Genomic DNA, 27045 nt, shown 5'->3' with positions numbered 1-27045 from the left:
ACTTCATGTAGGCTAAACAGCGGCCTAGAATTAGACTCAAAATCCTGCACTTGCCCAAAATAAAGGGGGCATTAATGTACCAGATTCAACAGAACTCCAGAAATAACTGCTAAGATGGGTCCAACACATCTGAGTTCATGCTGGAGGAACTGTGGGACACACTCTGCCAACCACACTCATATATTGTGGCTCTGCCCTAAACTCTGTGTATTCTGGAGGCAGATATTTGATGCTCTCAAAGACATTTTCCAAGGTAAATATTCCACTAAGTCCTACAGTAGCAGTGTTGGGAAGGATTGCAGAACATATTGACTGCAAAGCCAAAACTTACTTGCTAAATATATGACTCACTGCAGCCCTAAAATGCATAACTATCAGATGGTTAAAACCAGATATAATCTATGGATCCATGTCTGTCTGATGGAACAAATTACATACTCAGACTACAGAAACAAGTCTTTGAGAAACGGTGGAGACCCATATTACCTTTCCTATTACAATGAAGAACACCACCTAATTTTGTGAGCTCTCTCTCTCTCTACACACACACACACACACGTGTGTGCTGGACATTCATGGCTGCTTTGTGTAGTTACAGTTGAATAGAGGAAGTGTAGGATGTATCACTGCTGATTCAAAATAACATGTAAGAGTTTGTGGAATGTTCTTTGTCTGTGTCTCTGTATATAAGATGTAAGGGCGGGGTGTGCTTCAGCAACTCACACATGCAGGAATTTTTAAAAGAACCAAGAAAGGCACTGCAAAGGATCTGCATCAGTGAGCTGTTTTGATTTGGGAGGATTTTATACGGGTGTAATTCATGGTTTGTATCACTGCAGTGAAAACTGATGTTACTGATCACGAGAGAGGAACATATGTTAGTGACAAGTTTTTGTGTTGTGTCCCACCTGTATCTACACAGACCCTGTGGTCTATATCATGAGCACCTACACATTAAACAACTGTAACATTATAATGGTTTCAAGCTCACACTGAGGCCTGTGGGGCACTATCAGCCACTGAGACAACAGACAAATTTAAGTGTTTTAACATATGAATATTAAATACTTAAGGGCTACTTGTTTAAATAATGGAGGTGAACGATACACAGTGTTGGGTAAGTTACTTTAAATTAGTAACTTAGTTACATTACTAGTTACTTCTATCAAAAGTAACTCAGTTACTTCAAGTTACTCGTTACTTTCAGAGTAACTAGTTACTAGGGAAAGTAACTTTGGTTTTACTCAGAATTCTCTTGTTAATGTGTTGCTTCTGTAACTGGATACCCAGCCAGACTGCCAGTCTTCTAGCTTGCTTACTTGCCACAAGTGCACTGTGCCACCTACCAATAGAAAGGAAAAAATAATGTGCACATTTCCACAAGAGAAATCCCACGCCTGATTCTATCCTAGCCTGCTTTTTACATCCAACACAAAAACTGCAGTCGTGGTGCTTTCGATTGTACTCAGAAATTCTGCCTTCTGAATAGGAAGATGTAGGTAACACCAGACTGCAGATGAGCTGCATACAGGGCTGGACTGGGACAGAAAAAATTGTCCCGGGCATTTTGACTAGAGACCGGCCCACCATTATAGGAAAAATCATAAAGCCTTTGAATGAAAACAAACGCTGTTGTGACAGTGATGTACACTGTTCTGATGGTATATATGTATCAGTCTATCAAGTCCGGGACAAACTGTGTTCCTTCTCAGCTCAACACGAAACGCATAATATTTTCTCTGAATACGAGACGATTCTGTTTTTTACGGGACGGTTGGCAACTCTAATAATTAACCTTATGAACAAAATAAAGTTCAACATCAGTAACATAGCACCCACCCAGCTGTATAGAAACTCGGTCATGCTAGCTAGCACGCAGTACGAAAAATTCAGCATAACGGAAATAAACTCCACCTAAACTTACCTGAAGTTCAGTTCACCTGACACTCTCGGACCAGCGGCCGCTTCGGGTCTCTCCTCTTGCCTCCCTTTTCCTTCATCCACCTGCTGGCTTCCACCACTTGCTAATGTTATTGAAACTGTGGAAGCTCCGCGATAGCCACCACACGAAGTAACGAATAACGAGCCTATCTAAATCCCAGTAACGAGTAACGCGTTCCTGGTTTTGGCATAATAACTAGTTACCGTGCTCGTTACCACAATAATAACGTAGTTACTGTAACGCTTTACTTAATAACGCGTTAGTCCCAACACTGACGATACATCATAATTTTACATGATAATATCACAGATGATAGACTAAATGAATAGATTTTAGATGCTTGTGCATTCTTAAAGTCTGATATGTTGAACTGAACTGAGTGTGTCAGCTGTTCAAAGCCTCTCCCAGTCAGTGCTGTTCTCCATGCCTGTCTTACTGCACATGGTGTTATTAGCACAAACACGTTAAAGGTGAACATTTAGGACTTACTGCAAATGTTACTATGTCAAAGTTACTGTGACTCAAACAGAGGAAATTTTGATTTTTTTATTTCCACACCGAAATTATTTAAAAGTATTTAATAGCATATCACACCCAAAATATGCTTCGGTTCACATTTAACTCCAGAAAATCATCAATCAAAACATGGATATTACCTGACCACAGATTCGTGGTGATGTCACTGCTCTTTTAACTGTTTGGTGTCTTTGCTTTGTTTGCTGGTTGTAGAAATGGTTTATTTGAGCTTTGAGCTGAGATTCAGAGGTTTCTGTGGACACTGCTCATGTCGGCACTTATATTTCTGACCTTTTCTTATAACCCATTAAACATGATCTCCTCCCTTTTGCCCCCATTTTTGGTGGTGTAGGTACAAATGATCAGTCATGACATTTTCATAATAAATAAGATACTGCAAATAATTATTTCTGCATTTGTGCGATTAAAGTGAATTGAAAATGTGTATGAAATGATACTGTTTTAAAGATTTGGCCTAAATAATTTTGGAGTGAATGAGTCTAAACATGATGACCTAACTAGTGACACACACACACACACACACACACACACACACACACACACACACAGCATGTTATGCCAGTTTCAGCTGAAACTATGCTTCAAACCATATTCCCGGTTTTTAGTTCACCATTTATGAGGTTTCAAGAAGAAAATAAAAGACAGATCTGAATGTTTGAAAATGTTTTGGAAAGATTCTGTAAAGATGAGATGAAAAATACTCAAAGGATAAATTTAATTGGTTTATTATTTAGATAAGAATAACAAGCAAGTAAATGAAGAAACAAGGCAAAATGAAGTAATAATGAAAGAAGTTAAACAAGTAAATGAAGAAACAAGGTAAAATGAAGTAATAATGAAAGAAGTTAAACAAGTAAATAAAGAAACAAGGTAAAATGAAGTAATAATGAAAGAAGTTAAACAAGTAAATGAAGAAACAAGGTAAAATGAAGTAATAATGAAAGAAGTTAAACAAGTAAATGAAGAAACAAGGTAAAATGAAGAAATAAGGAAAAAAGTTAAACAAGTAAATGAAGAAACAAGGTAAAATGAAGAAGTAAGGAAAGAAGTTAAACAAGTAAATGAAGAAACAAGGTAAAATGAAGAAATAAGGAAAGAAGTTAGGAGAGAAAACCCCAACAATCCCCTCTGAGCAAGCACTTGGCGACAGTGGGGAGGAAAAACTGCCTTTAAACGGGCAGAAACCTCCGGCAGAACCAGGCTCAGGAGGGGACAGTCAACTGCCAGGACTGGTTGGGGGGGGGGTTAACAGAGGTGGAGCAAGACGAGGCTACATCAGGTGAGGAAGCAGTAGCGTCTCTCCTCTGGAACAAGTGGAACCATTTTTTCTTTTTTTTCATGCACTTTTCCACGAGCGCTTTTTTCTCCAGGATGAGATTTCTCAGCTCGTCGATGGTTTCTGCGTTTTTTTTCTTCAAGTTTCTCACATCTTTGTTCCACCTCTTCCAATGCTGCTTGTTGTTCTTCAAGCTTGTCTTTGAGTTGTTTGGATGTTGCCTCCTGTATCAGCTTGTCCTTGTGCATGTCTGCATTTCTCTGTTGGACCTCTTTGTGCTTGTCTTCTAACTGCTTCTTTCTTTTCTTGATTTCTTGATTTTTGTCTTCATGTATTTTGTCTTCTTGTTGTTTTTGTGACTGCATTTGAGTGTGTTCACTCTTCAAGTTATTGAATTCCACCAAACGCCCCTTAACGAGCTCGGAGTTGTTTCTCGCTATCTGATCGATCCTTTTCTGCATCTGTGAGCACCGTTTCTCCAGTTTGTCCCTTTCTTCTTCCACTTTAGTTGCTTTGTCCTCCAGCTGATTACAAAACTCTTGCAGTTTTAGATTTTTAGACTGAAAGTCCTGGACGATGTGTTTTCCTTCTTTCAGTCTTTTTTGTTGTTGCTCTTTCTGTTGAAGAAGGTCTTTATTTTGGCGCAGTGTTTCATCCAGGCTTTCTTTCAGCATGCGGTATTTTTCCTGCATGCTCTTCAGTTCGTGCTGCATGTCTTGTTGCTTTTTGTCCTGCTCTTCCTTCTGTTGGAGGAATTTATTCTTTTCTTCCACAGCTTCATGGAGCTGTCTTTGGAGGAGCCGATTTTTTCGGTCCATGTGTTGGAGATCCCGTTGTATCTTATCAGTCATCGTTTTCTTGTCTTGGAGCTGGTTGGTCATTTCTTTTAGTTCTGCACTCTTTTGCCTGTTTTCTTTATTGAGGTGCACAATCTGCTCTCGGGCCTGAGCAAACTTGATTCCCCAGCCCTCATTAATAATGTTTATGTCCGGCTGGCGCTGTTGTCTTTCTTCCAGCTCTTTATTTTGGGCTTCCATTTGTCTACACTTGTCCTCCAGTTGAAGTTTTTCTTCTTCAATTTGTTGCATTTTTTTCTGGAGAAGGTAGTTTTCCTTCCTACTCTCCTCTAATGCCCTTTGGAAGGATGAGACGCCATTTGGGGAAATTGGCCGGCCACGCCATGGAGAGGCGGCGTAATCTTTTTGAATTGGTTGTTTTTTTCTTGGAAACATGTTGGAGTTTCTATACGATGACTTTGAAGAGCTTTCCAAATGTTTCTGTGGTGAACGTTTTGTAGGCTGCAAACACAGATGCTGCTGAAACGAACTAAATCTTGCTGTTTCTCACCCCTACTTAAGGAAAAACATCAAAGGACTTAAGATTCTATGAAGTTCTATGACATCATCACTCCCTAAGCCAATGAGATTGTCACAAGACGTTTTGGAATGGGGTGTTTTTTTTTTAAACTGTTTTCAAACTTAACTTAAAATTTCAGTGTTTCCTAGTTGTGGACTATTGGTTAGTCCAGCTGATGAAGAAATTAATTGTCACAAACATCCCTAATATTACATAACAGACAACAGAAAACAAGACAGTTTTTTTTCTAATAAAGGTATAATAAAAGTTTTTTTAATTATCCTACTTTTTATAAAAGAGAACATTTATTAAAGAGTATGTATTTAATTAAAAAACTCTGTTCATCTAAAGCAGGGGTCAACAACCTTTAAGACCCAAAGAGCCATAATTGGCCTATCTGGGGTTGAAAGGCTCGATAAATGCACGGTGTTTCGCCGGGTACACCGGCTTCCGCGAGTGTGATGCTTATTTTGAGCGATGAAAAAATAACAAAATATAATTTTATTTGTATATTGCAAAATCACAATAAGCTTCCAATTTAGAACTACAAGTAAAAAAAAGAACTGGCATAAATAAAACACACTTCAGCTAAATACTAATTTATTTTCCCAAACCATGCAGAGCTGCACTATAAGGACTAAAGAGCCGCATGAGGCTCCGGAGCCGCAGGTTGCCGACCCCTGATCTAAAGGCTATAACAAAAAGCTTCCTGCTGGAAAATGAAATGTCCCCACTGGGCGATCGTGGCTCAAGAGTTGGGAGTTCGCCTTGTAATCGGAAGGTTGCCGGTTCGAGCCCCGGCTCGGACAGTCTCGGTCGTTGTGTCCTTCGGCAAGACACTTCACCCGTTGCCTACTGGTGGTGGTCAGAGGGCCTGGTGGCGCCAGTATCCGGCAGCCTCGCCTCTGTCAGTGCGCCCCAGGGTGGCTGTAGTTACATCACCAGTGTGTGAATGGGTGGATGACTGAACGTGTAAAGCGCTTTGGGGGTCTTAGGGACTAAGTCAAGCGCTATACAAATACAGGCCATTTACCATTTTTCTGGGCGTGGGTGTTTAACTAGTTAAAAAGAACAAAAAAACAAACAAACATCTGTCTCCTATTTTTTATGTCACACAGGAAAGAAGCTTCAATATCTGATGAGAAGAATTTGTTGGTCTTTGGTGCAGTTTTCTTCTTTTCTGGCTTGTAGTTTATTTACAGTGGAGATGAAGATCTCTAACTAGTTGATTTGTTCACATTTGCACATTTTTAAGAGGAATATGTTTTTTGAGTTTGTACACTTGTTTACTGGGAAATGAAATGCTGCCAATTCACAAAGCTGTGTTTCAGCCGCACTTCCTGTTATAGACTTGTGATGCACACAGGCTCTGTTCCAGCACTCACCATGTTCTTCCTCATTTTCTCCACCAGGGGGAGTTCCTAAACTATGACATCCTGATAGGAGTGAACCAGGGAGAGGGGCTGAAGTTTGTGGACGACAGTGAGGACAACGACGGCATCTCAGCTGCGGCGTTCGACTACACCATCTCCAACTTTGTTGACAACCTCTACGGATACCCAGAGGGTGAGGACGCCACCTCTGTACACTGCCACTTTTTCAGTTATTCCATTTTACAGCGTCCTCTCACTTAACTGCATTTTGCAGCAGCATCAGGTTTTGTCTTATTAGGAGCCGCGTTTGTTGATCTGTTAGTTTTTTTCTGTTTGCTGTATTTGTCACACAGTGGAAATTTGTGTTTTTATGTTTTATCAATCTGTGTATTGTACATAGTTTTGATTTTATTTGCATGATTTTATTGTGATATTTATATTGCATGTTTGTTTATTTATATTTATACGGCATGGTTTTATCCTCATATTTATATTATGTGTGTTAATGTCGTACCATGTTCCTTTAATCCACTGTGGACTAAACAGACAATTGTAGGCACCTGTGAGGTGGGGGCGTTCCCCAAGGTGGCCTATCAGCCGCCAGGTTGACCTGTTAAAGGGGACAGCGAGCGCAGAGACAAAGAGTGGAGTGACGGACGAAAGGTGGGCAGGAGAAAAAGGAACGCGTGCAAGCCCGCACCTGTGTGGAAGGAACTGCTGCCTGACTGTGGGGTGCCGCGAGTCGTTCGGCGATCCAGTCCCAATGCAGGAACAGCAACAGTGGGTGGCGATGGCTGCAATGCACAACAGGGCAGGGATGCCCTTCTGCCTGCATCTGACGGTGACATGAGGGAGGCCGTGTTCAGGTGTGGAGTGGGGCGGGACTGTGCGGCGACGCGCTGTCAAGAGGAGACAGGTCTGTGATAGGGGCCTCCTCCCTGGTCTACTGCTGACGAGTTTTATCATACCGGAAGAGAAGTTCCTCTCCTGTCTCTTTTATATAAGGACCACTCGCCCATGTGTCGCTGGACTGTGGGATTATGGGAGGGTAATTTTAGTATATGAAAAACATGTTTTAGCCTTGTTTTAATAGTGTATAGTTATTTCTGCCGGCAGGGCTTTTAGCGGGTTGCAACACTATTTTTATTGTATACGGGGAATTTTATCTTGTATTTGTAACTCTGGCCCTGTGTTTTGTTTTGTTTTTTTTTAATGGAAATAAATGGTGTTTGAAGCCAGCTTAGTTTCTGTGCCCTGAGCGCTGACCCGCTCACTCCCCTTTTCGCTTGTATGTATACAGACGTGGTGGTGAAGATTTAGGTCCACCAGTCATAGCGGCTACATATTCATTAAAATAAACGGATAATCATCAAAATGACAAATGTGGACAATTATCAAAGCTTACATTACAGTTCTGACAGCTTGCGTTCACATGAATTTTCAAAAGAATATAAAAACCTGTGAAAGTGCTTTAAGCGTTTAAAACATGCGAGTAAAGAATGGAATCAGTAACATGTGAGCCCAGTGAAGTGCATCAAACAAGACAAGCGTGCTAAAGAGAGCCACTCATCCACATCACGGCGTGTCTGCGCCTTAACCTTTGAGGCTCTGTGGGCAGTAATGCTATCATCCCCAAGGTAGTCGGCTCCCAATCTCAGCGTCGGTGTTTCTGACAGATCGGCCTGCGAACCCCTCGCAGCCGGACCACAGTCACAGCACAGACATATTTGGATAATGCAGTCATGCTTCCTCTCTGTGCCTGTCACTCGTTCTGTTATCTGAAAGAGTTTTTTTTTTTTTTTCCTCTCTAGATTTTTCACTCGCTTCCTGGCTCTTGGTTCATCTCACCAACATTTGCTTTGGTTTATCTTTTGATCAGACCGATCTCTTAAAAAATGTCTTGCACTGCTGTTACTTTACTCTTAGCAGTTTTTCACTTTTCTTTCTTCCCCCTCCTTTTGTCCCCTCTGTGCTTCTTCACCAGGCAAAGACATCCTGAGGGAGACCATTAAGTTCATGTACACAGACTGGGCCGACAGGGACAACGGCGACATGCGGCGGAAGACTCTGTTGGCCCTGTTTACGGACCACCAGTGGGTGGCACCAGCTGTGGCCACTGCCAAACTCCATGCTGAGTGTTGTGATATTTTGATACCATGGTAGCATTTACAGGATATTGTTTTGTAGTGATATTATACAGGAAAACTGTTACTCAATAAGGCCCATTTACTAGTTGTTTTTCTCTTTCTCTCTGACCCAAGAATTGATGTGTAAGAATCACAGGTTGGTACCCCAAGGTCGAAAATACCACAGAGACGAGACCACTTCCTTACTCCCATCCTCCCTTCCTTATCTTTTAGAAAACAGCTTGTTAAAGGCCAGGTGGTTTGTTTCAGAATTCACTAATGAAAGAGCTCTGTATTCTATGTCTAGGAGTGTATTTTGCTGGGATGATCATAAATTGTAGCTGAACTGATAAACTACACAAAGGATACTTCTTTGCTCACAAGGCAGGAAGACGTTTCCTTATTTGGTCTGTACCGGTTTGAACTGAGAACCTGCTGACACACGAACCTTTTTTTCCTCTATATAAGCTGTTGTATACTTAATAAACCTTTGAGTTGGTTTGGGAAGGCAACCTGAAGCAATCTGTGTTTCCTTGTTCTCCCAAGCTACTCCCGGCGCTGTAACTAACCCAGCTGAACAGCATACCTGAGTGTTACTTTGAACAATTAGGAATCTTATAAGGAAAGGACAAAACTCTGCTTATTGGTGCCCACGCCTTAGGAGGAAACCCGATCCACGGATGAACCCGGGACGGAGATTTCTTTCACTGAGTTTCAGTCCCCAGTTTACTTTTACACGTTCTACCACCACTGCCAGATGGAGACGTGGGCCGACGCCGTGCACTGAGACGAGATACCTTACGTGTTCGGCGTACCGATGATCGGTGCCACGGACCTGTTCCCGTGCAACTTCTCCAAGAACGATGTGATGCTGAGCGCTGTGGTCATGACTTACTGCACTAACTTCGCAAAGACTGGGTAGTAATAGCAGTTTCAACATTTTTTCATATTTATTGATCTGCTGACATTACAATTTGCACATCACAATAGAAAAGCACAAAACCTTCACTTGTACAGCTTTTACAGATAAACCATAGTTTTGTCATACAGCTTGTTTAGATCTAGGAATAAAATCTCTGTTCTAATGCAGACATCGCCACAGAAAGAGTAGTTCACTTTATCGTACAATTGAAGTAGTTTTTCATATTTTGTAAAGCAGGTCCAGATTGGATCCTTTGGTATGTCTAGCAGTACCCTTTTTTTTTTTTTTTTTTAAGCAATGTTAGACAAAATCTTTCTGCTTTTCTATTGGCACTACCAGATATTTGTATTGTAATTATCACAGAAACAGTAAACCTTTCAAAATTATGTAACAAAAAGCTTAAGATTACCCATACTGTGCTTTCGAAAACATGGTCCACTGGATAAAGACAACTTTTCTTTTACCATTTATGTTGAAGGAAGAGTGTTGGCTTTTTCATTCAGTATGCTGAACAGCATCTGCAGTGAATCTTTTATTTTGAAACTTGAAAGGCTTCTCTATGTATCTGTACCTGACTTCCTGCTGCCTTTTCCTTCTCTGTGCAGGTTGATGTAAAAAAATAGACACGGTGGTCTACCAAGGCAGAGTGGAGAACCACAAGAAATACACTGCAGCACATCTGGTGCACAGCAGACTGTGATGCAAACCCAAAAGGGATTTGTGTCTCTAATTGGGTTTAAACCAGAAACCGTTCACTTGTTAAGCAAATGTGTTAACCACTACACTATGGAGCCACTACTAAACCTACTACAGCTATCACTATGATATGTGTCATCCTATTAAAACACTGCACTTAAATTCTGTGAGCTCTTTAGCATTATACTTTTTTTTCCCAAATGTTTGTAAAGACACTGCACAAGTGTTTAATTTTTATAAACACTTGAATTCAAAGATTAAGAGGTGGACCCCAATACTTTTGTCAATGCAGTGGTGCCAGAAAGGATACTATTGGAAACTATTTGGTTTATCTTAGACATTTGATATGTTATATTGAAAAAGAAAAACATACATATTCAAGGTCATTAACAAGGACAGGTTGTGCTCACTCACAAAATGACCACACTCAGTTGAGGTCCAGTCTGTAACATATAATAATTCATCATAATGAAAATCCCAGTTTGAATCTTCAAGATCCTTGTACAATTTGAACCATTAGGTAAAAAGTAAATATGCAGTAAATGTCATAAATCATTCACAATGATTATTATTATTGTTGTTGTTGTTATGTATTCAAAGTAATTTAATTAAACTGGAAAAAGTATCAATAATGTAAAAACAATATCTATCTATTTATCAATCACGTAAAATCAGTTCTATCAGACAAAGTCCATCTTACTTGATCCAGAAGGACACTTTAAGGCTTTCTGTTGCCTGCTGTTTTGTGATATTTTTCCAAGCAGCAGGAATATCAGCAGGTCTGGCATTATACGCACTAGCAAATTCTTTGTTGTACTTCGCCATCACATATTTCCAGTAGTCGGATGCTTCAAGACTCGCATCTGGAGGGACATTCCAGTCTGGGTACATTTCCTTGTAACACTTATAGGGATGATATTTACCATTTGTAATACTGTTGCAAAAACATGCATCACTGATCACAAGAGAGGAACATATTTCAGTGTCAAGTTTTTGTGTTCTAAAAAACCTATATGAACCCAGACCTTGTGGTCGATGCAGTGAAGCAAAGTGCTCATAATGGGCTCCTCCTCCTGCCTCACAGGGCACGCCACAGAATGGACACTGTTTGCCGCAACCAATCACTCTGGTAAAAAGCTCATTGTGTGGTTTCATATTGAGCTGTTTTAGCTTTCTTTCAAAGTTTGACTTTTTAAATTCACTCGTAAGAATGTTTCCCATGTCATTCACAGACACTGTGAGCCAATCAGCAAACTGTTCCTTATCAGCATTGTTTAGGATCATGAAAGCATCAAAAGCATCCTGGGAAATGACCAGTTTATCAAGATCTTTGCGAATGCTTTCCACAAATGTCTTCAAGTCATGACTCTTTCCTGTTTTTGCCTTGTTGATGGCATCATTTATGCTTCTGATACATGACTGGAGATGTCGGTCCTCAAATTCAAATGCTGTTGACACATTTGAGTAGCGCTCCACTATTTGGTGGTAAATCCATGTTTTTACATAATCCTCATATGAAAAAATATAACTCAGATAGTTTTTTAAATCATTCTTTGAGAGTAAATCCAATAAAACTGAATACTGGAAGGACATTCGTGTGCTGAACTGCTCACATGTCAGCATGTCATCAATGATATTAGGACCCAGGGAGCGATTAACAAAGTCTTCCACAGCAGGCTTCAAGCATTTGTTGGTGAATTCTTCTGCCTTCTTCTGACACTGGTCTCTTTTATTAAAGATGTCTTTGAAATCCTCACGAAACTTTTCCTTGTTTTTCATCAGACATCTGTAGGGATCATTTGCTTGGATGAAATCTTCGTGCATTTTCTGAAACTCTCTGGCTGCAAATCCACAGATGTGCTGTTTCAGAGAAACTTCAAACTCGATGTCTGTCTTAACATCGTGATTGTACTGTAGACTCCCATCAATCATGTGTAGGATCTCCTGGATGTAGGTCTCATGGTAATTGTTTCTGCTTTCCATTTTCTCACTTACAAACTGAGTGCAAAAATTGATGATGCTGTCAGCCAATTGCTGTACAGCCATTGTGTGATCTTGAATGTTGAACATCTTGCTGAGTTTGTGTTTAAATTTGTTGTAGAATCCTTCAGCTGTATATTTGAAAGGCTCTTTTCCACAATCTTCCAGACATTGTTGACTTAATAATGCACATGCATGACTCCCCCTGTGTGACAGATTGATTCGCAGGAAGTGAGATATGCTGGTGAAGACACTGAAGGTCTTTTGTTCACAAAAAGAAAGTTTCTCCAGTGTTTCATTCCACATCTTATCAAACTCTTTTTCCAGCTCTTTGTCTGTCATCTGGACTTTTTTCTTTTTGCATTCATCTATCAACACACAAACTGCATTTTCAATCTCTTGTGTATGGTTCTTTTTAATTTTTTCAATTTCTCTCATCCCCTCTCTGATTTCTGCTGCTGCTGTGAGCTGATTAAAAACAGATCTCTCCATTTCATGCCGAAGGCTCTTTACACTGTTTGAGAATTCCTCTTTGTATCCTTCAACCAGATAAACATGACCCTCTGTTTGCTGAAAATACTGTGTCAGATTTTCGAGAAGTTTTGTCTCCCATCTAGACAGCAGTGTGGAGGCTACACTTTTCAAACATATGAGAAATTCTCTCATGTCAGACGATTCAGATTTTACAGCAACTTTACCAAAATTGGAAATTCTTGTTTCTGTGTTTGTAACCCAGGTGTACATCTCTTTTTTGAATTCCCACTCCCATTTGTTGAATTCTGTGCAGAGTCTCATGTATGCATCAGCTACGAGGCTGTTTCTGAAGCTGAAGATAAAGTTTTCATGCTTTACTGCAGTCCAGAGACTTGTCATCCACTCTTTAAACTCCATGATATCATTAGCAGATGACTCACAGTTTCCCAGCAGTTGGATGATGTTTTTCTTGAGCTCATATACAGCCTCACTGTAGCCTGCATTGACTGGTGCCATTGGTGGGTTTCCATTCCAGAGTCCAGGAATGTACCAGTTCCCAGTGTCTGGACTGTACTCCATCACATCAGTGAAGCTCTTGTTCTCCTCTTTCTTTTCCATTTTGGCTGCTGCCTGGGTCATCTCATTCAACTGTTCCAGGAGCAGTTTCCTGTCTCGTAAGTTCTTCTCATGGGCTGAAACATCCGACACATTCTGGTGAACAAACACACATTTCGGCTTTTTGCCCACCTCCTTCATCCTGAGAAAAGCATGCACAACTATTTGTAGGATGTCCTTCATTTCGGCTGAATTCTCCATTGCAATATTGACAATGGTGACATCACTCAACCCTATAACAAGTGTTGCAAGCTCATTGTCGTGCTCAAAGCTGTTGTCTAGTTGTGCAAGTTCTGGTGACTTTAAGCCCTCAGTGTCAATGATCACCATGAAGTCAAAATTTAGGACCTTTTTCATGTCTTCATTGATTTTGATGAGTAACATAAAGGCACCTCGAGTACATCGACCACTGCTGACTGCAAACTGCACTCCAAACATGGTGTTAAGGAGAGTGGACTTTCCTGTGCTCTGAACTCCAAGAACTGTGACTACACGTATCTTTCTGTTTGGAGAAACCAAGTCACTGAGCTGAGAGAGAACATCACTCACCCATCTGAGAGGGATGTTGGATGCATCTCCATCTACAAGCTCAAGAGGAAATCCATCAAGCAACAACTCTGCACACAGTTTGGGCAGATGCTGCAGCTGTTGACGTGCTGGATGTTTTTTTGGAAGGGACAGTGAAGCTTCATAGATCTGACCCATTTCACGGAAGAAGTGTTCAGTCCCCAGTGAGCTGTTGGAAATTTGTCTGTCAATTTCTTTGATCTCCTCTTTGTTCTCAGAGTTCTTGCATTTTTCTTTATATTTTTCCCGAAGTTCAGACAGTTTTATGCGAGACAGGTTATCGAGGTTCATTCGCATCCATTTCAGGAAATAAAACCTCTCTGTTCCTGGGCTTGATATTGCATTGATGAAACATGTCATAGCTGTCGACATGTCATAAGAGTTCTGCCTTTTCCTCAGTTTTTCTTTCTGCAGCTGAAGTTCACTTTTGTAATCTTCTATATTTTTGGAGCCAACTTTTTTAAGCCGAAATTCTTCCTTCTCTAAGCAGGTCAGTTCTTTCCATATTTCACCTTGCCGTGGAAGCTGATCTTCTTTGAATATATGGATATCTTGAATTTCAGCAGTGATGGCTTCTGCATTTGTCTTTGCAGTCTGGCACTCTGGAGAGTCTTCATCAACCAGGATTCCCAGTTCATGGGCAATTTCTGCCATCTGCTCTGTTTGCATCTTTATCTGTGAGTTCTCAACTACATCACTGATTGTTTTCCTCAAGCCTTTGACAAAATCGGCAGCATTTTTTTGTTTTGTCTTAATAATGATGTTGTTGTTAGTCAAGCCCAACATTGTTGCTACTGTTTCTAAAGTATCTAAACTGAAGCTCTGGCTCTCATAGTTACCTACCAAGAAGATCTGTGCCTTGTGGTGTTGGTTAGTAAGTAGACTGCACTCAGAGTCCAAATGGTCAAAGAACACAAAAACTGCTGCAGATGTCTGACACAGAAAGGAGTATTGTGTTTCAAATGAAGCAATGTCCCCACGAAGGTTAGCTACAGCCACTGGCTGACTGAAAATATCAATGTTTGTGTTTCCACAAGGAAGATACCAAGTAATTTCAGTCAGTCCGTTGGATATTCTTCTTGGACTGTCACCACACTCCATGTTGCGATGAACAAAGGTGTCATGGTACTGCTGAGAATTGCTCAGAACCTTATTGAGAATCTCTGACTTGGACAAGGAGCACTCACCCAGTCTGACAAAAGAGATCATTGGAAGTTCAGAGAGAACGATTCTGTCTTCAATGAAGCCCTTAGACTCTGACAGAGACTGAGGTCTGTACTTTTTAACAATGTCTCTCATGGCCCACAGCATGAGTGTGCACTGTTTCATGTCATGATTAGAAAGCAGCAGAGGAACAGAGAACTGACACATGGACATTTTTAGTGACATTTCCTGCTGTAGAAAACCATCAGAACACAGAAAGAGAGCAGTGATTATATCGAGTGGATTTAACATAACACCTGTCTTTGGGCTATGGACTATATTTTTAAGATCTAACTTTGTACTCCCTAATTGATCGTCACAGTTTGAGTCACAAACAGGTATATATTTCACATTCCTAGCTGTCACATTACCCATCATCAGTTTCTTTAAAAAGTACCATGGAAGATCTGTTTCACACTTGGCAGGTAGATCAGTGATGGTCTTCTCATCAATTTCAAGTATTTTGCTGAGTGACAACTTCACGGTGTAGTGCTGGTCCAAGCCAAGATCCTTCAATAAGCTCTCAAACTGTGTTTCTGTGGATTAAGACAGTGATTATTAAACATATTGTATGGTTAGTTAATTTTCTCAATATGCTTGGATCCAAACTTAAAGTCATCCGGTATAATAATTATATTTGTAGTGTTGACTCAGTAAAACAAGAGTCATGTGACCGTTCTCTGGCATGAAGGATTAGGACCCTAGTGCAAGACTCGTGAGACAGACCGAACTTAAAAAGACTGCTTTTATTAGCTTATAGCTGACACAGTAGCAAAAAATGCTAACACGGCAGAACAGGAGTAAACCGATTACAGGCAAGAGACAAACAGACTTAGAGACGCACATACAACATGAGAGAGGACACAACAAAGAACAGACACAAGCTGAGGGTTTAAATACACAGGAGGAGATTAGGACAGAGTAGGCACATCTGGGAAACACAACAGATTACAGTCTAATTAACAGGACAGGGGAAGCAAAACTGAACACAGACAAGGGACTGTCAAAATAAAACAGGAAGTAACAAAACACGAACGGCAACATGGAGAGGTAAACAAATACAGAGACGGGAACAGGACACATAGAGACCAGACCAAATAGTGTCCCTGTGTTTTTGGCTTGGCTTTGTTGCTAGCTCTCCAGGACTTCCATGTTTACCTGGGGTCCAGCACATTACCTTAATGACCTTGTAGTACCATATCACCCTATTAGAGCACTTCGCTCTCGCTCTGCAGGCCTACTTGTTGTTCCTAGAGTATTTAAAAGTAGAATGGGAGGGAGAGCCTTCAGTTTTCAGGCCCCTCTTCTGTGGAACCAGCTTCCAGTTTGGATTCGGGAGACAGACACTATCTCTACTTTTAAGATTAGGCTTAAAACTTTCCTTTTTGCTAAAGCATATAGTTAGGGCTGGACCAGGTGACCCTGAATCCTTCCTTAGTTATGCTGCAATAGACATAGGCTGCCGGGGATTCCCATGATGCATTGAGTTTTTCCTTTCCAGTCACCTTTCTCGCTCACTATGTGTTAATAGACCTCTCTGCATTGAATCATATCTGTTATTAACCTCTGTCTCTCTTCCACAGCATGTCTTTTATCCTGTCTTCCTTCTCTCACCCCAACCGGTCGCAGCAGATGGCCGCCCCTCCCTGAGCCTGGTTCTGCCGGAGGTTTCTTCCTGTTAAAAGGGAGTTTTTTCTTCCCACTGTTGCCAAAATGCTTGCTCATAGGGGGTCATATGATTGTTGGGTTTTTCTCTGTATCTATGAAGCGCCTTGAGGCAACTTATGTTGTGATTTGGTGCTATATAAATAAAATTGAATTGAATTGAATTGAATTACCCATTGTAGTATACACCAGGGCTCTAGAGTGCGACCAAATTTTTCAGTGGTGCGACTAAAAAAAAAATTTGGTTGCACCTGTGCGACCAACTGTTTGGGTAGCAAAAAAAAAAAAAAATCTTCAACCTTCCCTGTGGTCAACAACAGACACACATTATGCCCCTATCGTGGACTAAACCAATCAGAGATAGTCAGGGGCGGGACCTCTCTGATTGGCCGTGGTCCAGAAGAAAGTGCAGGTGGAAGTGGGAGGTGAGTAGCTTGAATAAAGCGATATCAACTCATTAGATCCTGAATCGACTTTTAAATATAACTGTGTTTTGCCAGAAACGCCAGATTCTCAGATTAAAGCTCACAAAACCATTTCAACAACAACCAAACAGCAAATGACAGCAGGTACACGGATTCCACACAAAGACGTAAACACAGAGCGGACCGACGCATCACAATCAACTTTGTCTTTCTCGGCTTTCTCACTCGACGGCCCGTAGACGGACACGCTGTCGGAGCTTAGCGGTTCTGATGCGTCCGGTCCGCGCTGTGATTACGTCTTTTTGCGCTGATTCTGAGCTGCAGGTTTTGTCTCTCTCCAACCAAAATTCACAGAGCCAGCAGCAAAAGAAGCAGCAAACTGCGCTTCACATTTGATCAATGCGTCATGAATTTTGCCGTTTTGCTTCCACGACTATTAAAATCACACTTCATGCACAGCTAGCTCTCTCTCTATCTCTCTCTGTACTTCAAGAACAGTTTCCCGTCTCCAATCTCTGTTTTCTGTATTATTCATTCGCTTATTACCCACCAGTCTACCGTTGTTTACAGCGCTGTGGCTGCTGTCTTTTTCGTTTTTTCACTTAAATGACCTCGGACAAGAAAGCCTATTTTTTCTGCTGTTCAATACTGAAGTAATTTAAACTTTATATGCAGAACATTGTAGAATATTTTTTAAGGTTATCTGCTATAAAAAGCCAGACCAGGAAAATCTCCTTCATGTTTTTCTGTTTTATTCTCAGTTACTTTCACTCAAAGGCATCTGCTGTGATGTTCACAATTCTGATGAAGTCAGTACTGATAAATGATCAGAGTTATAATATTTCTGACTGTCTGAGGCTAAGTTGAATCGAATCGGGACTTTGAAAACCAGAATCGAATGGATTATAGAAATCAGTGATGATACCCAGCCTTAGTGAGCAGCCTAGGCATGACAGAAGTGGATGTAGCTGTAATAGGAAAAGAACTATTGCTAACTTTTCTGTTAAGGCCTGATCCTTCTGAAATTCATAGCCAGTGCTCTGACACGGTGTCATCAATCTTTGAATGCTGAAAAAGCACAGTGTATCCAGAAAAACACATTATATTATATCAATTATTATAAAATTTGTGTGCGCCTAACTTTTGTGCCGGTACGCCTAACTTTTTAAAGTTAGGTGTACCGGTACGCCCATGGCAAAAAGTTAGTCTAGAGCCCTGTACACTGATCACAACCCTCTTGTTTTCTTTGCTCAAATGTTCAACCACAATCAACTCCTCATGCGATGGGCCCTATCTGCAAGAATACAACTTAGAGATTCGGCATGAAAAAGGATCGGAAAATATACTAGCTGATGGCCTGTCCAGGTTGTGAGTATGACTTGTTTTATTTTCTGCTGTGAACTGTGAAGTCTGTGTATACAAAATCTAGTTTTGTTATTTATTGGGAAGGGTGTTACGGCCCTGAGCCTCGGAAGGAGTGGGACAGCCTTTTTCTCTTCAAGGAAATCTAAGAGTGTCAGGACTCGCTGACCATTGGTTAGCTGGAGTCCCATGCCAGCCTTCCTGTATGCAGAGGTTAAGTATGTCAACCGACATAGACGAATGGCTGCCTAGGGATCCTGTGGTGCTCCATTGTGCTCACCTATGGCTACAAAAGGCTGAAGATCTTTCACTCTGGGGGCTGCTGCTTAGGACTGCCTCCCTCTCTTTGAACTTTGCTCGCTAAAGTCTGTTGACTGAGACTGTTTGAGTCTCTTTTTTAAAATATTTAATAAAGTCTTCATCTTTAAGTAGTGATGTATTAAATCTCCAGTTTTTACTTGGCGTAGTATTATTCTTGTGCATTAGTGTTAAAGATACAGGAGCATGATCGCTGACAGCTATAGGGTGAATCTCAGTGTCTGAAAGTGCTAGCTCTTGCATAGTTCAGTGGCATCATTGCCAGACCTGGCCCATATCTGGATGACATACGTCTTATCATGCCAGAAGTTAGTCAGCAGTGCCGGCTTAATACCAGATCCGGGCCAGACCTGCTATGTGGGTTATTGTGTCTGTTCGTTGATGAGTATAGGCACTACACACATTATGAACTTCTGACATGATACTTTCAGAAATAAAAAAAAATTTTTTGTATCAGATTGAATATATGGCTTTCTAAAATACATTAGATGTTATATTAAAACAGAAATTCTGGTTCTTTTAAACTGTTCCTCATTTGATACCAAATTTGACTGATCTGAGGAACAAAGGAATTAGTTATGATTAGTATTTTTTCACAGTGTTATAGTATAAAGAAATGGCAAATGCCACAAGATCCCATCTATGCCCGATAAGGGCACAGATAATAATATGATTTGTTAAAAATTGAAACATAAAGGACCTCAATTTAGCATCCCTATAACGCATCCCCTACAGATATAAGTTTGGACATTAGACCTCTCCATGATAAAGAGGGAAAATTTAACAGCGACAAACAAATCCTGGCTTCTCTACTTTTCTATATGAAACCAGCAATTACTGAAACAGGAAGATGTTTCAGTAAATACCCCAAAAATATTTTTAATCAAAAGTAATATTGATGGAACCATATGTAATTTTATAATGAATGTAATGATCATTCGCATATGATAATAATTTAGGTCTGTCTGTCCAAATAATATTCCATAGATTGATAGATGTGATTGTATGGTTACTGAATACAGTTTTCTTACTGATATAATTAAATTTTTTTCACAATCATATTTTAAATCATGTCATGTCATAATCAAATTTTCACTTACTTGTTTTAACAGATGTCACTGTTTGCTTGGTTTGCGTTCCATTTTTAAGCTGTGCAGATACATGGAAGGAGTAACACACCCCTGGCTTCAGGCAGCTGAAGGTCAGACTGTTTGTGTCTGTTGCTAGCTCTTGCACAGTTTTCCCCTCGCTGCAACAAGTCACAGTGTAGCTCACTACTTCACCATCAGAAGTGTCCCACTGCAGAGACACCGAATCACTGCATACCTCATTTGCAATAATCTGGATAGGAGGGCTGGGCTCTGTGAAAATGACAAAATTAATTTGACAAAATTTGACATTTAAAAAAATTGGTTTGACATGCTAAGTTTTACATTTATGAGTATTTAAAATTCCTGGTTGCTTTCACATTAGTTTGACAAATCTTTTATAAATTAAACTCACAGCACACCTGAAGAAGTCTGCTAGAAGTAAGAAGTAGACTAACATACTATAGCATGTTAAGAGCACAGAAAAATGCTAAACTTAAAGGACATATTATGCATATTATACAACTGCTTTATACATTAGAGCAATAAAACTGATATCAAGATTTACCTGTAAAGACAGAAGCTGCTGGGACTTCCTCTCCGTTCTCTGCTACCCTTACATGCACTGTCCCCAGATTTAGTTGCTGAATGGCTACAGTCAAACAGTCTTCTCCAATAGGTGTCATGCCTAGAGGAACAGCCTCACTGCCAGCATGGAGAGCAGTTAATTCTCCTCTTGGAGGATTATCTGTCAGAAAATAAAAAAGCTGCTCAGTATCTCCACACTAACAAGTTTAAATGGAGCATTTTTTCTATAGTCAAAAACCCCAGAAAACCCCTGACCAAGAAAGAAGCTTCTACTCCTAAATCAACATTTTCAAGTTTGACTGAAATTACAGCTGCAGCTTGTGCATAATGAACACCATGTTTGATCATAAGGGTATCTATAAGTGCATGTGACACCAGGACATGTCTCAGGTCAATGATCAATTTTGGATAGGCAGAACATGGCTCTGGTGGTGGCTGAAACAAAAACTCAGGGTGTGGGAGGAGTTCAAAGAGTAAACCAACTCAAAAAATCTGTTGGTCTGCCTTCAAGCAATTCTGGCGAACTGTCAGAGAACTCAGGACAGGAAAGTGGTGTTCTACTCCCACCTGGATTCCTTTGGACTTCCACATAGATGATTGAACTACTTTTTAACAAATGCATTGTCTTCAAAGGACAGTTAACTAATGGCCAATCAATGAAAGATTATTAAAACAAAAAGTGATTAAAAAACCTTAACACTTGAGCACTGTAGTATTTGGTGCATTTTGTTTATCTGAATCTGCACTCATGAAGTTTTTTCACTTAGTGTGATGATCAGAATCAATCAGAATCAGAATCAGAATACTTTATTGATCCCTGGGGGAAATTATTTTTTGTTACAGTGCTCCATTTTAAACCAACATTAAGACAAGACAGACAATACGCTAACTAAGAATAGTACAATATATACATATATATACATACATACATACATAAGTCACTTATAAATAAATATTTGGAAAAGAAACATGTGTAGCTGTAGCAGCAAACAGTGTGTTAAGTGGATGCGTTGTACAGGGAGATGGCCACAGGCAGGAATGATTTCCTGTGTCGTTCAGTGGTGCTTTTCGGTAATCTCAGTCTCTCACTGAACGAGCTCCTGTGGCTGACCAACATGTCATGGAGTGGGTGGGAGGTGTTATCCAACATTGTCTTTATCTTGGACAGCATCCGCCTCTCCGACACCACCTTGAGGGAGTCCAGCTCCATCCCCACAACATTGCTGGCCTTACGGATCAGTTTATTAAGTCTGTTGGCATCTGCGACCCTCAGCCTGCTCCCCCAGCATGCAACAGCATAGAGGATCGCACTGGCCACAACAGACTCATAGAAAATCCTCAGCATTTTCTGGCAGATGTTGAAGGACCTCAGTCGCCTCAAAAAATAGAGACGACTCTGGCCCTTCCTGTAAAGTGCTGTGGTGTTTTTAGCCCAGTCCAGTTTATTGTCAATGTGTACTCCAAGGTATTTATAGTCCTCCACAATGTCAACACTGACCCCCTGGATTGAAACAGGGGTCAAGTGTTTCCTGGTCTTCCTGAAGTCCACAATCAGTTCCTTGGTCTTTGCCATGTTGAGCTGCAGATGATTCTGCTCACACCACGTGACAAAGGAGTCGACCACAGCCCGGTACTCTGTCTCATCATCCCTGCTGATGCATCCAACCACCGCAGAGTCATCAGAAAACTTCTGAAGATGGCAGGTCTCTGTGCAGTGGCTGAAGTCTGTGGTGTAGAGGGTGAAGAGGAAGGGGGAGAGGACAGTCCCCTGTGGTGCCCCTGTGTTGCTAATCACCTTGTCAGACACACACTGTGGGAGACGTACATATTGTGGTCTTCCTGTCAGGTAATCAACAATCCAGGACACCAGAGAAGCATCCACCTGCATCGCTGCTAACTTATCACCCAGGAGGGTCGGCCTGATGGTGTTGAAAGCACTGGAAAAGTCAAAAAACATGACCCTCACAGTGCTCGCCGGCTGGTCCAGATGGGTGTAGACACGATTGAGCAGGTAGATGATGGCGTCCTCTGTTCCGAGACGAGGCTGATAAGCGAACTGAAGGGGATCCAGATGTGGTCTTACTATGGGTCGCAGCTGGTCCAGGATGAGCCTTTCCAGGGTCTTCATGATGTGGGAGGTCAGTGCCACGGGCCTGTAATCCTGGGGGCCACTGGGACGAGGCGTCTTTGGTACAGGGACGAGGCATGATGTCTTCCACATCACCGGGACCCTCTGCAGACTCAGACTCAGCATAAACAGTTTATGAAAGACTCCACACAGCTGGGGGGCACAGGTCTTGAGGACAAGGGGACTCACTCCGTCTGGTCCAGCAGACTTGCCTGAGTGAAGTCTCCTCATTTGCATCTCAACCTGGTATTGAGTGAAGGTGATGGGTGGGGGAGGGGTTTCAGGAATCTCACAGGAGGCAACATGTGAAGAGAGAGGCTGGCACAGTGGTGTGGCTCTGGATTCCAGGCTGACTGCAGGTGAGGTTGTGGGGGTAGGAGCAGACACTGTGGTGTCGAATCTATTGAAAAACAGATTCAACTCATTGGCTCTATTCTCACCTCCCTCAGCTCCCCTGCTGTTGGTTGGCCTGAATCCAGTGATGGTCTTCATGCCCCTCCACACCTCTCTCATGCTGTTCTGCTGGAGTTTCCACTCCAGCTTCCTCCTGTAATTGTCCTTAGCCTCTCTGATCTTGTCCTTTAGTAACACCTGGATCTTCCTCACCTCCTCTTTGTTGCCCCCTCTGAAAGCCCTCTTCTTGTTGTTGAGGAGGGCTTTGATGTCCTTAGTCACCCACGGCTTGTTATTTGGGTAACAATGAACAGTCTGAGCTGGAACAATGGAGTCGGTGCAGAAAGTTATGTAGCCTGTGATACACTCAGTAAACCCATTGATGTCCTCGGCGTGAGGCTCACAGAGTGTTTCCCAGTCGGTCACCTCGAAACAGCCCTGTAGTTCCGCTATTGCCTCCTCTGACCACCTCCTGACAGTCCTGGTGGTCACAGGTTCCCTCCTCACAATTGGCACATAGCGGGGGGTGAGGTGAATCAGGTTATGATCTGACCTACCAAGTGGGGGGAGGGAGGAGGAGCTGTATGCATCCTTGACGTTAGCATACAGTAAGTCTAAAGTTTTCTCTCCCCTGGTGGGACAGTCCACATATTGTTTGAATGTTGGTAGTGTATTGTCCAGTGATACATGGTTGAAGTCACCCGAGATCACAATAAAGGCACTCGGGTGCTGAGTCTGTAGCCGAGCTATGGCAGAGTGGATAGTGTCACATGCAGCTGTGGGGTTAGCAGAGGGGGGAACATAAACAGCCACCAAGATGACGTGAGAGAATTCCCTGGGTAAATAATACGGCCTGAGTCCAACAGCACACAGTTCAGTGTCCGGGCAACAAATCCTTTCTTTGATTGTTATGTTGGCAGGGTTACACCACCGGTTGTTAACTAAAACAGCAAGCCCACCTCCTTTACGCTTACCGCTAGCGATGCTGTCCCTGTCCGCCCGAACAGTGTGGAAGCCTTCCACGGAAGCATTCTCATCGGGAATGACCTGGTGCAGCCAGGGAATCAGAGAATCTTCTTCCGGCTCAACGAAGGTATCCACTGCATCATGGAACTCCTTTAAATTAGTTCATGAGTTATTCAGTTATTATGCTGTTATATTCTAATACAGTTCTATTCCCATATCATACATTTGTTTACCTCTTCCTCCTCTGAATCATTCATTGTGAATCGACTGTCAGTCATCCCACATGTGTTCCAGTTTGTTCAAAGGTAGTCTCACTACAAGCAGCAGGAAAAAGGCTTGAAAGGTTAACTTTAGAAAACATGCACCTAAAAGGAAACAGAATAAATCTACAGTATGAGTACTATTGTATATTCATTCTGCAGTTTATCCTGGTAAACCACAATAGAAGTAGATTGTTGTTTAGCAGTTTTAGATTTATTCTTATTAAAAATAAATTATTTAAAAAGTTAAAACCAAAAATAATAATGAATTTAAGATCTTATAAAGTCACCCATTACACCTTTTTCATCACCTCTTACATGTTATTTTCAGCACTCTCTTGTGTCTTCTCATTTATTCTTTCTTGTGCAATAGTTGTCCACTCCCTATCTATCTTTGATGCTGTCTCTCTCACTCACTTACTCTCTGATGTACTTTGAATTAAAGAGTTAAAGACACAGCTACATAGAATTCATTCAGATAAATCATTTATGACAAACTACTCCACATTGTAATCTTCTGTTATATCAGTGCTATAGTTGAACTGTACAGTATACAGAAGAAACATTTACTGTCAGATTCTCCACCTATTAAAGTTGCACAGTAACTGTGTCATGTTTAAAATGCACACATCATCATTGTCTTTTCCTGTTTGCCATCTAATGCTTAGTATTTATTCAAGTGAGTAGTTTGTGAAAGATTTGGACCTATTAAGTCTTTTCTTGTGTTTGGGACTTCATAAGAGACCATGTTGTTGTAGTGATATGTGACTAGACTGGAGAACAAATTGCTGACAGCATAGGTGGGGCAATTGGAGTAAAGCTTCTGAGCAAACCAGTCTAGTTTGCTTGGAAGCTTTCACGTTTGCAGTTTTGTCTTATTATCCGATATTTTAAATAAAACAAACAAACAAACAAAACACTACATTTTAGGAAATATTAGTGAGGGTGTTCTTGTTTGTTTGTTTCTACTTGAACACTAAAGTGGCCCTCCAATGAGATGACAATGCCAGCAGTGGCCAGCGGCTCATTTGACACCCCTGATCTACAGTGTATTATTTCCTGTATTTAAGGTTCTCAGGTGTTTACTAATGTACCACGTGTGGCAATATAGATATCATTCTTATTCTGTTCTATTCTGACTGAGTTTATAGACAGGAAACATGTTAATTAACCATGACTTAGCTTACTATGACCTTGTCCTTGACATCATTAACTATTTTGTAGTTTGTTTAGGCATAAGTTGGTAGTATTATAGCATACTCTTTATCAGTTCACAATGGCAAGCAAAGGAAATTGTGCTCTACTTACTGTGCAGTTTGTTATTTTGTTAATGCCATATGTTTTTGTGTGTACAGTGATCCCTCATGTATTGGGGGAGTTACATTGTAAAAATAACCTGCGATAGGTGAAATTCATGAAGTAGCTAACTTTATTTTTTTACAATTATTATAGATGTTTTAAGGCACTCGCCGATGTTTTAGAATGAAATAAAAGGGACCCGCAGGTGCCTTTGACGGTGCCGAAAAATACGGTAACTTCTACCTTCCTTTAGCATGTCCAGAAGTCCAACTTTTTGTGTGATGGTTAGCATCTTCCTCTGCCTTTTGGGTGCTATTTCTGGTGCCTTTGATGGTGCAAAACGTTGTTGTTGTGTTTGTTGGGGAGAGAACTTACAAACATGCAGTGTAGCACTTCAGAGTCAGACTGCTAGCGATCGAAGATTTACGTAAATTTGACAAGCTGAACGCAATCTGTACTGTACAGGAGGCACGGCACGATTGATTGACAGCCAATCAGGACGCAGAACACAATGCGCTCTACCCCCCCCCCCCCCCCCCCCCAAAATAAATAAATAAATAAAAAAGAACAAAAACAAAAAAACAGCGAGGCTGCGAAAGGTGAACCGCGTTATAACGAGGGACCACTGTACACACACACACACACACACACACACACACACACACACACACACACACACACACACACACAAAGATAAGAGCAACTCAGTTCACCTTAGAAGTAACTCACCAGTAACTCTAAAGGTATTATAGAGCCGGGTGTCAACCAGCCACCTGTGCAAACAGACTATTCTGAGACATTTCTGTTCTTTGAGTCCTATCAGTTAAAGCATTCTGACAAACTTATTTCTTATTTCTTATTTCACGGGTATTTTTTTAGGACTTTCCTTTTCACAGAGCAAAACTTTGGGAGGAGAGTATTAATTATTAATATAGTAGCAATACCAGTATTTTATTGAAATTGAGCAGACCTCAGCTGAACTCTTCTTTTCTTTCTTTAATGGTTTTGATAATTTCGGAGTACAAGAAGATAAATGAAGAATTTTAAGAATAGTGACTTACCTTTGACAGAAAAATTTTCATGTCCAAAAATCAGAAAAGTGCAGTTCTTTCGTCTTGGAGTTGATCCCTGTCAAACATCACCAGTAGCACTGGGCAGGAATGCAGCCTAACTATTATCCCTTAGCAAATTCAGCCCTCGCCTTTTATTCTGCTGGATGTAGTCATGCTAACTTTCGTTTCCTGGGAAATCACACACCCTGGTGTTGGAGTGATGTGGGTGTGGTTTAAGTGAAATCTCTTTCTTTTTCTTTGCCTGTTTCTTATTGCATAGACTGGGGATTTGTCCAAAGCCTGAGAGAGAGAATCTTTATGGCTATATTCTTATCTATCCCTGTGTCACTCTATGACAAATGGGTTAGGCTCCAGCACCCTGGCAACTCAAAGTTTGGATCCAAAAATGGATGAATAGGGGGAAAGAAGAAAAA

The 27045-nt window shown here is 41.1% G+C and overlaps 2 protein-coding genes across 2 annotated transcripts; both read right to left on the bottom strand.

The window, feature by feature from the left end:
* Positions 1 to 3408: 3408 nt before the first annotated feature.
* On the bottom strand, positions 3409 to 5042 carry LOC146580548 (uncharacterized). The gene has a single exon (XM_085269624.1). It carries the CDS (start codon positions 4985 to 4987, stop codon positions 3755 to 3757), a length of 1233 nt encoding a protein of 410 aa, XP_085125750.1. The 5' UTR covers positions 4988 to 5042; the 3' UTR covers positions 3409 to 3754.
* A 3060-nt stretch (positions 5043 to 8102) lies between these two features.
* On the bottom strand, positions 8103 to 26763 carry LOC146580547 (interferon-induced very large GTPase 1-like). Its single transcript, XM_085267333.1, has 6 exons — positions 26621 to 26763; positions 24234 to 24314; positions 24009 to 24150; positions 20494 to 20673; positions 19938 to 20198; positions 8103 to 15603 (listed from the first exon to the last, which is right to left on the bottom strand). The coding sequence occupies exons 2-6, from the start codon at positions 24276 to 24278 to the stop codon at positions 10925 to 10927; spliced, it is 5307 nt and encodes a 1768-aa protein (XP_085123459.1). The 5' UTR covers positions 24279 to 24314; positions 26621 to 26763; the 3' UTR covers positions 8103 to 10924.
* Positions 26764 to 27045: the final 282 nt, after the last annotated feature.

Source organism: Mchenga conophoros, linkage group LG3 (assembly GCF_057382185.1).
Source record: "Mchenga conophoros isolate Kocher_MC1m ecotype Shallow Benthic linkage group LG3, M_conophoros_male_GT1.1, whole genome shotgun sequence".
NCBI lineage: Eukaryota > Metazoa > Chordata > Actinopteri > Cichliformes > Cichlidae > Mchenga > Mchenga conophoros.
The sequence above is the reverse complement of the archived record's forward strand: the minus strand, read 5'-3'. Positions and strand labels throughout refer to the sequence as shown.

What these genes read in the sequence shown, in the direction of transcription:
- LOC146580547 (XM_085267333.1), bottom strand. Translation starts at nt 24,278, where the DNA reads ATGACTGACAGTCGATTCACAATGAATGATTCAGAGGAGGAAGAG. An exon ending in AGCAGCTTCTGTCTTTACAG is followed by an intron (nt 20,199 to 20,493) that starts GTAAATCTTGAT and finishes TCATTTTCACAG; the next exon opens with AGCCCAGCCCTCCTATCCAG. An exon ending in AGTGACATCTGTTAAAACAA is followed by an intron (nt 15,604 to 19,937) that starts GTAAGTGAAAAT and finishes CTTAATCCACAG; the next exon opens with AAACACAGTTTGAGAGCTTA.
- LOC146580548 (XM_085269624.1), bottom strand. Translation starts at nt 4,987, where the DNA reads ATGTTTCCAAGAAAAAAACAACCAATTCAAAAAGATTACGCCGCCTCT.